The following is a 15971-nucleotide window of genomic DNA, read 5'->3' on the forward strand; positions in this document are numbered from 1 at the left end:
ATCCTGGCTAACACGGTGAAACCCCATCTCTACTAAAATACAAAAAATTAGCCGGGCGTGGTAGCATGCGCCTGTAGTCCCACTCAGGAGGCTGAGGCCAGATAATCGCTTGAACCTGGGAGGCGGAGGTTGCAGTGAGCCGAAATAGTGGCACTGCACTCCAGCCTGGGCGACAGAGCAAGACTCCATCTCAAAAAAAAAGTGCCAAACAAATTCTGTAGCTAAGAACACAATGACTTAACTGAAAAATTCTACAGAGAGCTTCAGCAGCAGACTTGATCAAGCAGAATAAAGAATCAGTGAGCCCAAAGACAGGGCATTTAAAATTCATCACTCACGGGAACAAAAAGGAAAAAGAATGAAAAAGAGTGAAGAAAGCCTATCAGAATTATGCGGCACCAACAAGTGAAGTAATACATACCCAATTATAGGAGGGTGGATCCCAAAAGGAGCAGAGAAAAAGAAAGGTGGGGGCAGGTAGAAAGCTTATGTAACTAAATAACAGAAAACTTCCCAAGTCTGGGAATAGATATGAATATTCACACACAAGCAGCTCAAAAATCTCCAATCGAGTTCAATCCAAATAAGACTACACCAAAACATAGGATTGGCAGACTGTCAAAAATTAAAGAAAGAGAGGATTGTTAAAGCAGCATATCACATACAAGGAAACTTCAATACCCTTATCAGCAAATTTCTTAGCAGAAACCATATAATCTACAAGAGAATAGGATGACATAATCAAAATATAGAATTTGGCTGGGTGTGGTGGCTCACGCCTGTAATTCCAACACTTTGGGAGGCTGAGGTGGGTGGATCACTTGAGGTCAGGAGTTCATTACCAGCCTAGCCATCATGGTGAAACCCTGTCTCTACTAAAAATACAGAAAAATTAGCCAGGAGTGGTGGTGTGTGCCTGTAATCCCAGCTACTCAGGAGGCTGCAGCAGGAGAATCACTTGAACCCAGGAGGCAGACGTTACATTGAGCCGAGATTGCACCACTGCACTCCAGCCTGGGCAACAGAACTAGACTCCATCTCAAATGTTTTTTTAAATATATAATTTTTTTTTTTTTAAAAAACCTCCCTACTAAGAATACTTTACCCAGCAAAGCTGTCCTTCAGAAATGAAGGAGAGACAGACTTTTCCAGACAAACGAAAAAAGCTTCGGGAGTTCATTATCATCAGACCTACCTTACAGAAAATAATTAAGGATAATTCTTAAAGATAAAAGAAAATGATGTTAATAAGATAAAAACATGAAAGTAGGAAACTCACTGGTAAAAATACATAGTAAAATTCAGAATACTCTAACACTATAATTATGGCATATATAAGTCACATATGTTTAGTATGAAGATTAAAATATAAAACTATTAAGAGGCAGGGCTTGGTGGCTCACGCCTGTAATCCTAGCACTTTGGGAGGCTGAGGCGGGCAGATTACCTGAGTTCAGCAGTTTGAGACCAGCCTAGGTAACAATGGTGAACCCCGTCTCTACTAAAATACAAAAAATTAGCCAGGAGTGGTGGTGTGCGCCTGTAGTCCCAGCTACTCGGGAGGCTGAGGCAGGAGAATTGCTTGAACCTGGGAGGCGGAGGTTGCAGTGAGCTTAGATCGCGCCACTGCACTCCAGCCTAGGCAACAGAGCAAGACTCCGTCTCCAAAAAAATAAAATAAAATAAAATAAAATAAAATAAAACTATTAAAAATAAATATAGCTACAATAATTTTTAAGTGATACACAATGTTTAAAAATGTAAATTATGACATCGAAAACATAAAATGTCAAGGGGAGGAAAGAAACAATGTAGAGTTTTTGTATGTGATTTTTTTTTTCCTTTTTGTAGAGAAAAGGTCTTGTTATGTTGGCATGCCTGGTGTCAAACTCCTGGCCTCAAGCGATCCTCCCCGCTCAGTCTCCCAAAGTGCTGGGATTACAGCCGTGAGCCACTATGCCTGGCCTGTATATGATTAAAGTCATTAACAGCTTAAAATAGCGTGCTATAACTGTAAGATGTTTTATGTAAGCCTTGTGGCAACTACAAAGCAAAAGCTTATAGTATATACACAAAAGATAAAATGTAAGGAATGAAGGCATACCACTACAGAAAAATCATATAATCACAAAGGAAGACATCAAGTGCGTCAAAAAGAAGAATGATCTATGAAATAACTAGACAATAATTAACAAAGTGGCAGTAATAAGCCCTTACCTAGCAATAATCTTTAATATAAATGTATTAAATTCTCCAATCAGAAGACATAAAGTAGCTGAATGTATTTTTTTAAAGACCCAACTACAGGCTATCTGCAAGAGACCCACTTTATCTGCAAGAATACACATAGACTGAAAGAGATGGAAAAAGATATTCCATGCAAATGGAAATCAAGAAGAGAGACTGATTAGCTATATGCTTATATCAAATAAAATAGACTTTAAGTCAAAAACTATAAAAAGAGACAAAGTGATTATATAATGACAAAGGGGATCAATTCATCAATAGACTATAACAATTGTAAATATATAGGCAGTCAACATCAGAGCACCTAAATATATAAAAGCAAATATTAACAGATCCGAAGGGAGCCATAGACTGCAATATAGAAATGGCAGCTAGTAGAAGACTGCAATACAGAAATAGTAGACAGAGATAGCAGATATCCCGCTTTCAGCAATGGCACATTATCTAGATAGAAAATCAATAAGGAAATATTGTACTTGAACTACATTTGAGATCAAGAGGACCTAACAGACATATTTTGAATATTCCACCCAACAGCAGCACACAGAACATTCTCAAGCACACACAGAACATTCTCAAGCACACACAGAACATTCTCCAGGATAGATCATATGTTAGGCCACCAAGTAAGTCTTGACTAATTTAAGCAGCTTGAAATCACATCAAATATGTTTTCTAATCACAATGGTATGAAACTAGAAACCAATAAAAAGAAGAATTTCTAAAATTAAACAACATGCTTCTGTACAACCAATGGGTCAAAGAAGAAATTAAGAGGAAAATATAAAAAATCTTGCGATGAATGAAAATGGACACACAACATACCAAAACTTTAAGGATGCAGCAAAAGCAGTTCTGAGAGGGAATTATTATAATACAGCATTAAACACCAACATCAAAAAAGAAGAAAGATCTCAAAAAATGGGGGCTGAGAGAAATAGGAAGAAGAAAACTTATTACCTGTTTTTAGTACTCATGTTGATGACAACTGTGTTAAGTGTTATTCTGAGGCTGTTATGTGTGTAATGTAGAATAAAGCAAACGAGTAACTACGGGATATTCTAATTCTACAATCTCCTGTGCCAGAACTAGGACTATCGGTGTGGATGAAAGAAGACAGAGACATAAGATTGATGACATTAAGTGATACCTGTAGTCCTAAATTTGAATGAGCAAGGTAAGTATGAAATTATAAGTTTCTCATATGATATAAATTCAGTGTACTGAAAATGCCTAGAAATAATAATCGGCCCAATAATCATGAATATCTCTAGCAACCAGACTATAACCTTGAAATACCCTTTCTCATAGAAAGAAACCAATACTTCTAAAGAAATGGCTAATTCCAGGTCTGGGGTAGGGACTATATGAGATGAGCCTGGTATATCCTATCTTAGATAGGAAGCAAACCAGCAAAAGCTACAAGAAGCCAGGTGCAGTGGCAGGTGCCTGTGGTTCCAGCTACTGAGGAAGCAATGGCTGGAATATTGCTTGAGCTGAGGAGTTCAAGGCCGCATGGATAACACAGTAAAACCCTGCCTCAACAAACAAACAAAAACAAAAAAAAAAAACTAAAAACAAACAAACCCTACTAAGATCATGTAAATGGACTCAGGAGCCAAAGACAGGACAATTTGATTTTCAGTAAAGGTAATTTCAATGGACTGAAAATTATCAAATATGTTTCAATTCATAAATTTATAACTTTAAAAAAAAAATCTATGTGGTCACCTTCAGAGGATGAGAAACCAACTAGTTTTTATTTTTAAATAATTTCTGATTTACAGTAAAGTTGCAAAAGTATGACAAAGAATTTTTGCATATTCTTCACCCAAATTTGCCAAAGCTAAATTACACTGCATTTGCATTATCGTTTTCTCTACATATTTAATATATTTTATATATATATCTCATTTTCTCTGAAATGTTTGAGAGTAGGTTGTAGACATGATGCCCGTCTACCCTTAAATTCTCAAATATTTCCCCCAAACAAGAATATTCTTTTACAAATGCAGTAAAATTATCAAAATAAGGAAATTAACAGTAATATATTACTATTATCTAATCTACAGATATTATTCAAAATCTGCCAACTGTCCCATTAATGGTCCTAATGCAAAAGAAAAATAATCTGACCCAGGATCCAATTCAGGATCATATATTGCATTTGGCTGTCATGGCTTCTCTTCAGTACCCATTAATCTGGAACACTTCCTCAGCCTTTATCTGTCATAACTTCAATATGTTTAAAAGCAAATAGGCCAATTACTTTGTAGAATGTCCTTGTGTGTAGATCTGATGCTTCCTCATGATTAGATTCGGGTTATAAATTTTTGTCAGGAATGCCACAGGTATGATATTGTGCTCCACATCGCATGAGCAGGCATATGATGTCTATCTGTATTGTTACTGGTGATGCTAACTTTGATCATTTGCTTAAGTGGTGTCTGCCAGACTGCCCGATTATAGTTAGCATTTTTCCTTTTGTAATTAACATTTATCTAGTTGAAAGACTATTTGAAACTATGTAAATATTTTGTTTCTCATCATACCTTTATATATCTCATTATTTCTAAAACTGGCAAATAAAAGGATAGAATCAAGAATTTTCCCCACCTTTCCTATATAAAATATAACACTGGGCACTCAAATAGAACTGAAGTGCCTCTTTATAAAAGTATTCCAATAAGTGGGAAAAAAAAGAATTAAGAGTATCACCACTTTGCAGCCCCAATAAATTAATGATGTAGACAATAAGCATCGACACTAGCATCTCAAAAAATATAAAACCAGACATCGTATGACTCCTGATGAACAAATACAGCACCACAGAAAGTCCTACCGAAGGGGTAGAATCAATCTGATAAAGTCTCTGGATCCAATTGTCAATCTTCCAAGAAATATAAAAGATGGAGGAAACTTGAAATTGCACCATGAGGACACAATAAGCATCCAGACTGTGGGAACTTCTACAGGCCAAATAACCCAAGTTCTTCAACAGACAAATGTACGGAAGAGAAAGATATGGAGAGGCGACCTGTAGATTAACTGAGACTTCAAAGATTTACAATTTTTTTTAGATGGGCAAGACTAGCTGTAATGTCTAAGGATGCACATATAGGTGATAAATCTACAAAGAAATAAAACACAGTGATAGCTATAAGTCAAGATAGTGGTTCCTTCAGAAGAGGAAAAAAGCAGTTGTGATTTGAATGGGAGCAGAGGTGCTTCTTTGGTGACTGGCAAAGTTTATTGACTTAGGTGGTGTCTACAAGGATATTTGTTTCATATATTTGTTTTGTGTAGTTCTCTGACTATATATTGTATTTTACAATAAAGCTTTTTAAAAAAAAACGTATGAGTCAAAGAAGCAAAAGTGGTACATGATAAATATTTGGAACTGAGTAAGAAAAACACTACAGTTCAAAATTTGTAGAATGCAACAGAAATAGAGCTTTGAGTTAATTGTCTAAGGCTCAAAAAATAAGCAATTAAATGTCCAATTTATGAAGGTAGCTAATGAAAACAGAATAAAACTCAAAGAAAAAATTTTTACAGAGATATGAATGGAAACTATTAAAATAGAAATGAAGAAACAATAGAAAAGAATAAAGCCAAAAGCTAGTTTTTGAAAAGACTAATGAAATAGGTAAACTTCTAGTCAGATTAATCAAGGAGGGAACACTTGAGCATAAACTAACAATATTAAGGAAGAAAGTAACATTACAACAGATACAGCAGAGTTTACAAAGAAAATAAAAAGACAGCTACCAAGAGTTTTACCAGTGTAAAACTCAAAGTGGACACACTCCTAGAAAAATAAAATTAGTAAAAGTGACTCAAGAAAAAACAGAAAAAAAGCTTGAAAAATACTATTCATTTCTAACAAATTAAAGTAATAATTAATTTCCCAAAAAGAAAATTCTAGCCTCACATAATTTTATAGTTCTAACAGACTTTCAAGGAACAATTAAACCAAGACAAATAGATGCTTTCAGAGAACAGAAAAACACAGGAATACTGCTCAACTCAATTCTTTGAGGCTTATATTAATTCAAAAATCAGACAAAGACAGTATGAGAAATAAATTTGTGGGCCCTGGCCACTCAAAAATACAGATGCCTTACCAAATATGTAGTATTGACACACAGAAAATACTAAATACTAGAAATAGACTCATAAATATATGACAGAGGTGATAGGGCATTTCTATGTAGAAATGGAAGGATCATTCAACAAACGAACCTGGAAAAATTGATAATCCATATGCAAAAGAAAACAAAAATGTATTCTTATCTTATATATAAACATACATACCAGAGTGATTAAAAACTGAAATATCAAAAACATAATTTTTAAGCTTTCAGAAGAAAATACATGTGACTATCTCTTTGTCTTCAGGGTAAAGAGGAAGTTCCTTAAGAAAGCACAAAAAACGCTACGCATAAAAGAAAAGATTGATACATTTGACTTCACAAAAAGTATTCATTAAAAAATGCCTTAGAATGTGAAAAAAACAAGTTAGAAGATGGGATAAAGTATTTGTCAGCTAAACATTAATATCAGTACAAAGATTATACTGAGAATATAAAGAACTACAGATCAATAAGCCAATAACCCAATAGGCCAAAAACAAAAATACGTGTTTCACTGAAGAGGAAACGTGTGACTAATAAACATATGAACAGATGCTCAACATTACTAGAATCCAGGGAAATTCAAAACAAAAGCACAATAAGGCGCCATTCTACACTTCTTTGGCAAAAATTAAGATATGTGACAACACTAAGTGTTGGAAAGTGATTCAGTTTGGCACTGAATCTCTTACCCACTCTTTGTATGAATATAAACTGGTAAGACCTCTTTGGAAAAATGATTTGATATTTCTTTATAAAGTTAAATATCAGTATAGCCTATAACCCTCAGAAATTCTACTTTCAGAGAAAATTGTGTACTTGTGCACCAGGAGACATCTACAAGGATGTCCAAAGCAGCACTGCTCTTACTGATAAAACACTGGAAACAACCAAAATACTCAGTAAAGGGGGAAAAAATAAAATTTTGGTACATTCACACAGTAGAATATTACACAGCAGTAAAAATGAATGAGCAACAGCCAATCAGAGCAACAAGAATCACGTTTCGTAACATAATTTTGAGTGAAAAACATTTCTAAGAATATACTATATACTTTTTTTACAAAGTTAATAAACAAGCAAAAGTAAACATATTGTTTAGTCAAAATATACTTAAGATGAAAAGTTTTAAGAAGCAAGAAATCATAAATACAAAGTTGTTGATAATATTACCTTGATGGTGGGGAACGAGGAGGGGCAGCATTTGTGTACATTCCTTATATTACAAAATGAATAAAAGAGGGCAATGCATGGATCAATGGTAAAATGTATCATTAACCAAGAATTATGAGTAATCCAATTCTGCATAACTGAAGTTTTTAAAATGCTGCAGTAATCATCCTGTATATATGCCTCAGTGTGCTTTTGCAAATATATGTTAGTAAATTTCTAGAAATGGAATTCGTGAATACATACATTTAGCCTTTAAAAAATTTTTTCCAGTGGCCCTACAGAATGGCTGCTACAGTTTATATTCCCACCTAAAGTATCTTGTATCTCCTTGCCGAAACCTAATATTATCAAACTTTTGGGTAATATCTTATTGTTATTTTGATTTGTATTTAAATATGGGCCTTGTTGAGCATCTCTTTATACATTTATTAGCCGTTTGTATTTCTTCTTTTGTTTGTGGCCTCCTCAAACTCTATTTCTAATAAAATCAATCTACCTTATTCTTAATAATTTTGAGTTTTTTTCTCTGCATACTGAAGAATAATGCCCTTGCTTATAATGTGTATCTAATTATTTCATCCACCACTGTACTATTTATCTTTAGTATGGTATAATTTTACCATACTTCACTATTCATACAGTCAAATTCACCCATCTTTTCTGTGTACTGAATTCACAGTTTTTAAATGAATAGATCTCTAATATAATTTGCTAGGGATAAGGCTCTGAGGCAAAATGTATCTAGTTTCTATCCTTCCCATCAGAAGAGCTCTATTGGTGTTTCATAGCATCTCAATATAGATATAAAATCCAAAGTCATCCTCAGAGTTTTCATATACAAGCATAACCCCAACCTAGACTAAAGAAAATTTGCTTCTGCCAATTTGGACCTTGGTGCCAACCCTAAAATAGTACATAACAGTTTAGGGAGGTAATGAAAATGAGGGCTTTTAAGCTTCTGCATTTGATTTCAACATACATATTTATTCAGTCCCACATTGCTACACATAAGTCAAAAAACAACCACGAGAGCAAGCAAACCAACCTAAAAAAACTCTTTGGCAAAGAGGGAAAATCTGCATAGATGCTTAAATTTGAAATTGCAGCATGTACCCCCAAAAGAGCATCTTACCTGTTAGGATGCCCTGGAATATATATAAGGCAGCAGGCATCACAGACAGCAGGAAATAGAGGCAGCAGTCCTTAAAAAAGTCCATGGAATGCTGAAACCAACCAGCAGGCAACAAGACCTACTCAATGACACCCATAACAGGAATGAGCCCTTTACTGCACTGCTTGCCAAGGACTATGATAAGCACTGGGCTATATCTTAATGATTCCAACAAAAACCATAATGATTTTCACTCATGGGATTGGCTTACAAATTTAAGAAAAGGAAAATTTGAAAATGATGTGCTAGTCATTTTATAATTTTCCCAGGCAAATTCAACTACTAAAACTGTCATATTATATGAAATTGTGTCTTTGATTTCATATTGCCCAGAATTATTAGGCTCAAATCCCTCATTTGGGGCAACTAAATCTTCCTTTATCAAGCCAATAAATTTTATCATGTATCCACACAAATTTAAAAAGGAAAGAAAATTACATCAATAATGGTAATTTAATTTTTTAAATGTGTCTAGTAATTTTCTTTCATTATTATTTATGACTAACTAGAGCTTTGTCTCCTCAGGATGTTTTAAGCTGTTTACTGCAGGTATCACTTGCTGTCTCCTATGAGGGGTTTTACATGTGCTTTTACTTCATCACTAACATCTGAAAGCAACCATAATAGGAATTAAAACTTAAAGTCAAATTACTATTAAAATTTATAATCTGAGTTTTAGGTCAATATTCAATTCACAGAAGACATTTTTTTTTCCTCAAAAAGTGAAGAGTTCCCTCCAAGAGACTCTTTTTTTATAATGCAAGGGAATTGCAGTTGTAAATCAGGTGTCACAACACCACACATGTGCTTAAGCAATTGTAACTGTCAGTTTAATATAAGATAGTAGTATGCAATTTCTACTGAGATTGAATTAGTCCAGTTTAATGAAATGAAGCATTAGGCCTTCACAGAGTTACTTAATAATGAGGTACTTTACTGAGATATTGTTAGCAGTAGCATATATTAAGATCCATATTAAGAGCTGGATTGATCAGTTGTTTGCATTAAAGCTGACTGCATTGTCAAATAGCATTTATTAAATATTTGGGCATCCAAAAATTGATATTAGTAACAATAAGAGCTAACATTTATTTAATACTTACATGGCAGGTACTCTAAGAACAACAACCCCATAAGGTAAGAACTATTACTATTCCCATTTTACAGATGGGCAAATTAAGGCCCAGAGAGTTAAGTAACTAAGGTCACACAACTAATAAATGAGAAGAGTTGAAATCTGAACCCAGAAAGTCTGATTCCAACAGTAATATGGACAATAACAATGTGAAAAAATATATGCAAGGATAATCCAACTCACTAACAGATAATGGTTGCAACAAATTAAGTACTTCCACTGTTATAAAAATTATGTGACTGACTCCCCAGGAGGAATAATACTAAAAGCTGTTTGTTGGGCTATGTGAGAGCAAAGGGTAGGGAAAAAACTTCAGTAGCCTTAATTTACGAGCAAGAGCTGGATTTAAAAAAGCAAAACTGTAAAAACTTGTTCAGTAACAAACTAAAAATGGGTAGTAGAGAAGGAATCTGTAAATAATATATATTCTTAAAACTATCAATAAAATCAGATGAAAAGAAAACATAGATTTTTCTGAGTGGATTCAAAGTGATAACAGAGAGATGAAAAGCACATATTATTTCAGATTATGCTTGTTAATGGTTCCAAAGGGGAAGCTGAAGCTTCAGTTGATGTGATCAGTATTGGAAGCTAGTTGAGAATTAAAGATGACGGTAACAGAAGCAGTCAAAAGTGGCAGAAGAGAAAATGATCTGGACTGAAAGCAAGTAAGTCTGTCACAAAGTCAAAGAATTCACATGTATTGAGGAAGTAAGACTGAAGGTGAATAGGAATTCAACAAGATTAGGAACAACAGACTACACTGTCCCAAAGAAGTCTACAATATGAAATAAAAATATAAGCCAAGGGTAGACAATGAAAACTGAGCAGAAAATAATAAAGATTTAAGCTTCATGAGGTGGGGGCTTTGTTACACCCAATGTTGTGGAATTAACTAATGATGAAGATGGATGCTTAGGAAATCTGGTTCAAACCCTTCTTCAAAATTTTTCTTAGAAAGGGTAGCTAGGAAAGGCCGGGCGCAGTGGCTTACACCTGTAATCCCAGCACTTTGGAAGACCAAGGCAGGCGGATCACAAGGTCAGGAGATTGAGACCACGGTGAAACCCCATCTCTACTAAAAATACAAAAAAAAAAAAAAAAATTAGCCGGGTGTGGTGGCGGGCACCTGTAGTCCCAGCTACTCGGGAGGCTGAGGCAGGAGAATGGCGTGAACCTGGGAGGTGGAGCTTGCAGTGAGCCAAGACTGCGCCACTGCACTCCAGCCTGGGCAACAGAGCAAGACTCCGTCTCAAAAAAAAAAAAAGAAAGCATAGCTAGGAAAAGGGGGAAAGCTACACAGAGAATGTAAAGTCTGAAGGTAAAATGATAGAAATGATTTAAAGGCCAACAAAAAATTCTTAAATTAAAATACATGGTTGGCTAGAGTTAATTTTGAGACTCACGAGTTGGAGAAGATCTGTAGTGGCAATATTTTAAATTCCCCTTACAGACTCTGAAATAAGAATACAAGTGGGAACATAAGTCTATGAAGAGACATTAACATTTGCTCTCAAATGGCAATTCTTTCTGAAAAGTGATCTATGTATGAGCTTTATGGCATGATTCAAAAGCTATAAGTAGTGATGACAACCTCCAGAATTCCTAACAGCTGAGTCCATCATGGATCTTTAAAAGAACTGAAGTTTCCAAGACTGCAGTTTAGAAATCACACTACCATAGAAAGTGATATAATTCCTTTTTATTTTTTTGGTATCAACAGACAGAAACTGTTCCATGGCTGAGTAGAGTACAAAAGCCAACTCTACCAGAAGGAAAAAAACCATTCAGTTAGTAGCCTTGAGTCACAGCAGAAGTATGCATGAGAAGGGTGGAGTTTAATCACACCCTAGTGTTTAGTGACCAACACGGGCCTGCCTGAAGCTGCTTATGATTCCCCAGGGTAAGAATACCATATTTAGATTACAGCTTGATGCCCGTTCTAGAGAAATGTTCAGACCCAGACTGGAAGCACTGCACAATCCTAGGGGGCACCATCTACACTGTAATCTATGTGGATGGCATCTGTGCAGTGGTATAGTGACAACCTGCCCACCGTGACACAGCTGTATTGCTTCTAACAACTTACTGTGCTTGAGCAAAGCCTTTTGGGTTTATATGGCAAACACACATTTCTTTCTTGTCACCACTTTCTTACTTTAAACTTGTCAAAAATGCCAAAGAACATTCTCTCTTATCCAAATATTTGTTTTATTGGAAAATATAATTGATATTTTTCATACAATCCTGTCTCAGTTTTTTTAATCAACTGAGAAGGAGCTCATGACAACAGTGTCAAACAACACCTGATGACTAATGAAACACCCTCTGAAGTCCCTGAAATGTGATCACTACCACAAAGAAGCTAAGTCCTTACCCCATTTCTAACTGAAGGAAAAATGTCTAATAACCTGATGACAGCAAATTTGAGTAATCTGTGGCATCTACAAAGTGGTTCTGTGGTGAACTTGGGAAGAGATGAAAATAATTATTCCCAATATTTAAACAAAACTCAGAGTCATTCCCCAAATGTTAAAGTGAGATTTAGTACAGCCAGGGAATGGAGTCATCTGGTCAATCTCTTATTGTATGTCAGCATTTCCCCCAAATTTTCTGTGGAATATTAAAAGGATTCCAGCCAGGCGCAGTGGCTCACGCCTGTAATCCCAGCACTTTGGGAGGCCGAGGCGGGCGGATTACCTGAGATCAGGAGTGTGAGATCAGCCTGGGCAACACAGTGAAACCCCGTCTCTACTAAAAACACAAAAATTAGCTGGGCACGGTGACACATGCCTGTAATCCCAGCTACTCGGGAGGCTGAGGCAGGAGAATCGCTTGAACCTGGGAGGCAGAGGATGCGGTGAGCTGAGATCACACCATTGCACTCCAGCCTGGGCAACAAGAGTAAATATCCGTCTCACCAAAAAAAAAAAATAAATTAATTAATTAATTAAAAAAAAAAGGATTCCATTGTCAGTAAGTTTGAAATGGCACTATTACCCGATTTGTATCATCGCCATGCACACTAGCCTATCAAGGCCCTGTGAAGTCCTATAGGTTTTGTTAACCCTATAGGACTACAGTTTGTTTCCTATAGTTATTTGATCACAAAACCTGGTTTCTGTTGCTGTTGTTTTGTGGAGTATCAGTGATAAGAGAAACAGGGGAATGACAATCAAGGATTACCATGTATACACCTATTAATTCCTCATAAAGAATTAAAATATAACAACATCTAAAACAAAAATACGCTTTTTTTTTTTGAGACAGAGTCTTACTCTGTCACCCAGGCTGGAGTGCAGTTAGCACAGTCTAGGCTCACTGCAACCTCTGCCTCCTAGCTTCAGATGATTCTCCTGCCTCAGCCTCCCAATTCTTATGCCTCAGCCTTCCCAGTAGCTGGGATTACAGGTGTGCACCACCACGCCTGGCTAATTGTTTTGTATTTTTAGTAGAGACAGGGTTTCACCACATTGGCCAGGCTGGTCTCGAATTCCCAGCCTCAAGTGATCTACCCACCTCGGCCTCCCAAAGTGCTCGGATTACAGACATGAGCTACCACTCCTAGCCTTAAAATAAGATTTCTTTTGATGATTGCATAATACTAAAGAAAACTGAAGTGCCTCCAGGCTAACAAATGTTTGTTGATAGCTTTACTTAGTAAAAACAACAACCAAAATAACATTTACTGTATATTCAGTGATGCCAGAAATAAAAGACAAAAAGCCTATTTTATACTACTGTCACTTATACTTCTCATATGAATAAAAACATACCAATACTTGGGGTTGACAGCATTTTAAGTGCTAAGAACATCTCATAACTGTGCTTATTTTTTGTATTTATTTTAAAACTCATTTGTCTGAAAACATCAAAAACTTTATGACTTCAGGAGCTTACAACCTTGCAACAATCTCTCCTCATATTACTGACTTCATCACGATTATCTACTGAAAACAAAACAACGGCACCTACTGAAGATTATTACAATACTTACCACATTACAAAAAGAATCCAGACCAATGCTATGTACATACTTAGTACATTCTGGATTAGACCAAGTAAAATTTAACAACAAGCTGAACAGCATTCTATAAAACAAAAACAAAAAGTCAGTTAGGCTAATTCTGTCTGTTTTTCTATGCTATGGACTCACAGTGAGAAAGAAGATAGTCTTGGAACTTGATGACTAAATCAGATCTAAACTCTTCATCCAGAATTTATCTACACTTACCTTAACAGAAGTTCTTTGGGTAACTTTTTGTTAATAAGGCCTTCATCATTGTTTGAGAAAACCTGGAAAGAAAAAAAAAAGGAAATTGTGAAAATGTTCTTTAATCAATGTGGAAAAAAATTAATTGTTTTTATACTACTAGATCAGAACAGCCCCAATTACTGTCCTACAAATAGGGTGTTACTAATTTCATGCAGCCACCATATTCTAATATTGAGTAATATAAAATATTTTATGCCCTATCACTGTTTCATAAAAATGGCAATACATGGCCATTTGATACTACATTATACTGGAGGTTCTAGCCAAAGCAATTAGACAAAAGATAAAAAAAGACATCCAGATTGGAAAGGAAGAAGTAAAACAACCTCTGTTTGCAGATGCCATGATCTTGCATATAGAAAATTCTAAAAATGCACAAAAATCAATTAGAACTAATCAAGGAGTTCAGCAAGGCTGCAGGATACAACATGTAAATATACAATATAGTTATATAAAAATAAACTGTATTTCCACATAGTAGCAATGAACATCCTGAAAATAAACTTCAGAAAACAATCCTATTTACAACAGCATCAAAATGAACAAAATACTTAGGAATAAACTTAACAAAGGAAGAATAAGACTTCCATATTGAAAACTTATACATTGTTGAGAAAAATTAAAGAAGGCTTAAATAAATCAAAAGACATCCATGTTCATGAACTAAAAGACTTACTAGTGTTATGTTAGCAACGCTTCCTAATCTATAGATTTAACGCAATCTTTCTCAAAATTACAGCTGTCTTTTTTACAGAAATTGAAAGCCTGATCAAAAAATTCATATGAAAATGCAAGGGACCCAGAATAACTGAAATCATCTTGAAAAAAAAAAAAAAAAAGTTGAAGGACACAAACGTCCAGATTTTGAAATTTACTACAAAGCTACAGCAATTAAAACAATGTGTTCACTGGCATAAGGGTAGACATATAGATCAATGGAACAGAACAGATAATCTAAAATAAAATTATAAAATTGGCTAAAATAAAGAGAATCCAGAAATAAACTCTTAAATTTATGAGCACTGATTTAAATGGAGAAAGAAGTCTTTTCAAGAAATGGTACTGGTACAACTAGATATATACAAGCAAAACAATGAATTTGGACCCCCTATCTCACTTCATATAAAAAAAAATTCAAAATGGCTCAGGGACTTAAATAAATATAAGAGCTAAAATTATAACCCTTAGAAGAAAACATAAGCATAAATCTTGGTGGCCTTGGATTATGCAATGGTTTCTTAGGTATGACACTGAAAGCATGAACATCCAAAAAAAATTGATAAACCAGACTTCATCAAAATAAAAGACCTGGCTGGGTGTGGCAGCTCATGCCTGTAATCCCAGCACGTGGGGAGGCCAAGGCAGGTGGACAGCTTGAGATTGGGAGTTCAAGAGCAGCCTGGCCAACATGGTGAAACCCCGTCTCTACTAAAAGTACAGAAATTAGCAGGGCATGATGGTGCATGCCTGTAGGCCCAGTTACTCAGGAGGCTGAGGTGGGAGAATAGCTTGAACCTGGGAGGCGGAGGCTGCAGTAAGCCAAGATCGTGCCACTGCACTCCAGCCTGGGTTACAGAGCAAGACCCTGTCTCAGAAACACAAACAAACAAAAGACCTTTGTACTTCAAAGGGCACCATCAAGAAAGTGTAGGAAAAAACCCCACAAGATTGTAGAAAATATCTGCAAATCACAGATCTGATCAGGCACTTGTATGCAAACTACAAAGAACTTCTGAAACTCAATAAAAGACAACCCAATTTTAAAATGGGCAAAAGATTTGAATAGACATTTCTGCAAAGAAGATATGCAAATGGCCAATACATACATGAAAA

General features: G+C 35.5%; 1 protein-coding gene across 3 annotated transcripts in view; it reads right to left on the reverse strand.

Annotated features, from left to right (window-relative positions):
- The window catches only part of FBXL2 (F-box and leucine rich repeat protein 2), a 124286-nt gene that overhangs the window by 90765 nt on the left and 17550 nt on the right, over positions 1–15971 (reverse strand). For all 3 annotated transcript variants that reach the window (XM_058442042.1, XM_058442041.1, XM_032162194.2), the window contains exon 2: positions 14097–14158. In XM_058442042.1, the coding sequence (XP_058298025.1) occupies positions 14097–14158 (62 nt within the window). The remainder of the gene's footprint in view (positions 1–14096; positions 14159–15971) is intronic.

The sequence above is a fragment of the Hylobates moloch genome, unplaced genomic scaffold (genome assembly GCF_009828535.3).
Source record: "Hylobates moloch isolate HMO894 unplaced genomic scaffold, HMol_V3 SCAFFOLD_8, whole genome shotgun sequence".
NCBI classification, from domain to species: domain Eukaryota; kingdom Metazoa; phylum Chordata; class Mammalia; order Primates; family Hylobatidae; genus Hylobates; species Hylobates moloch.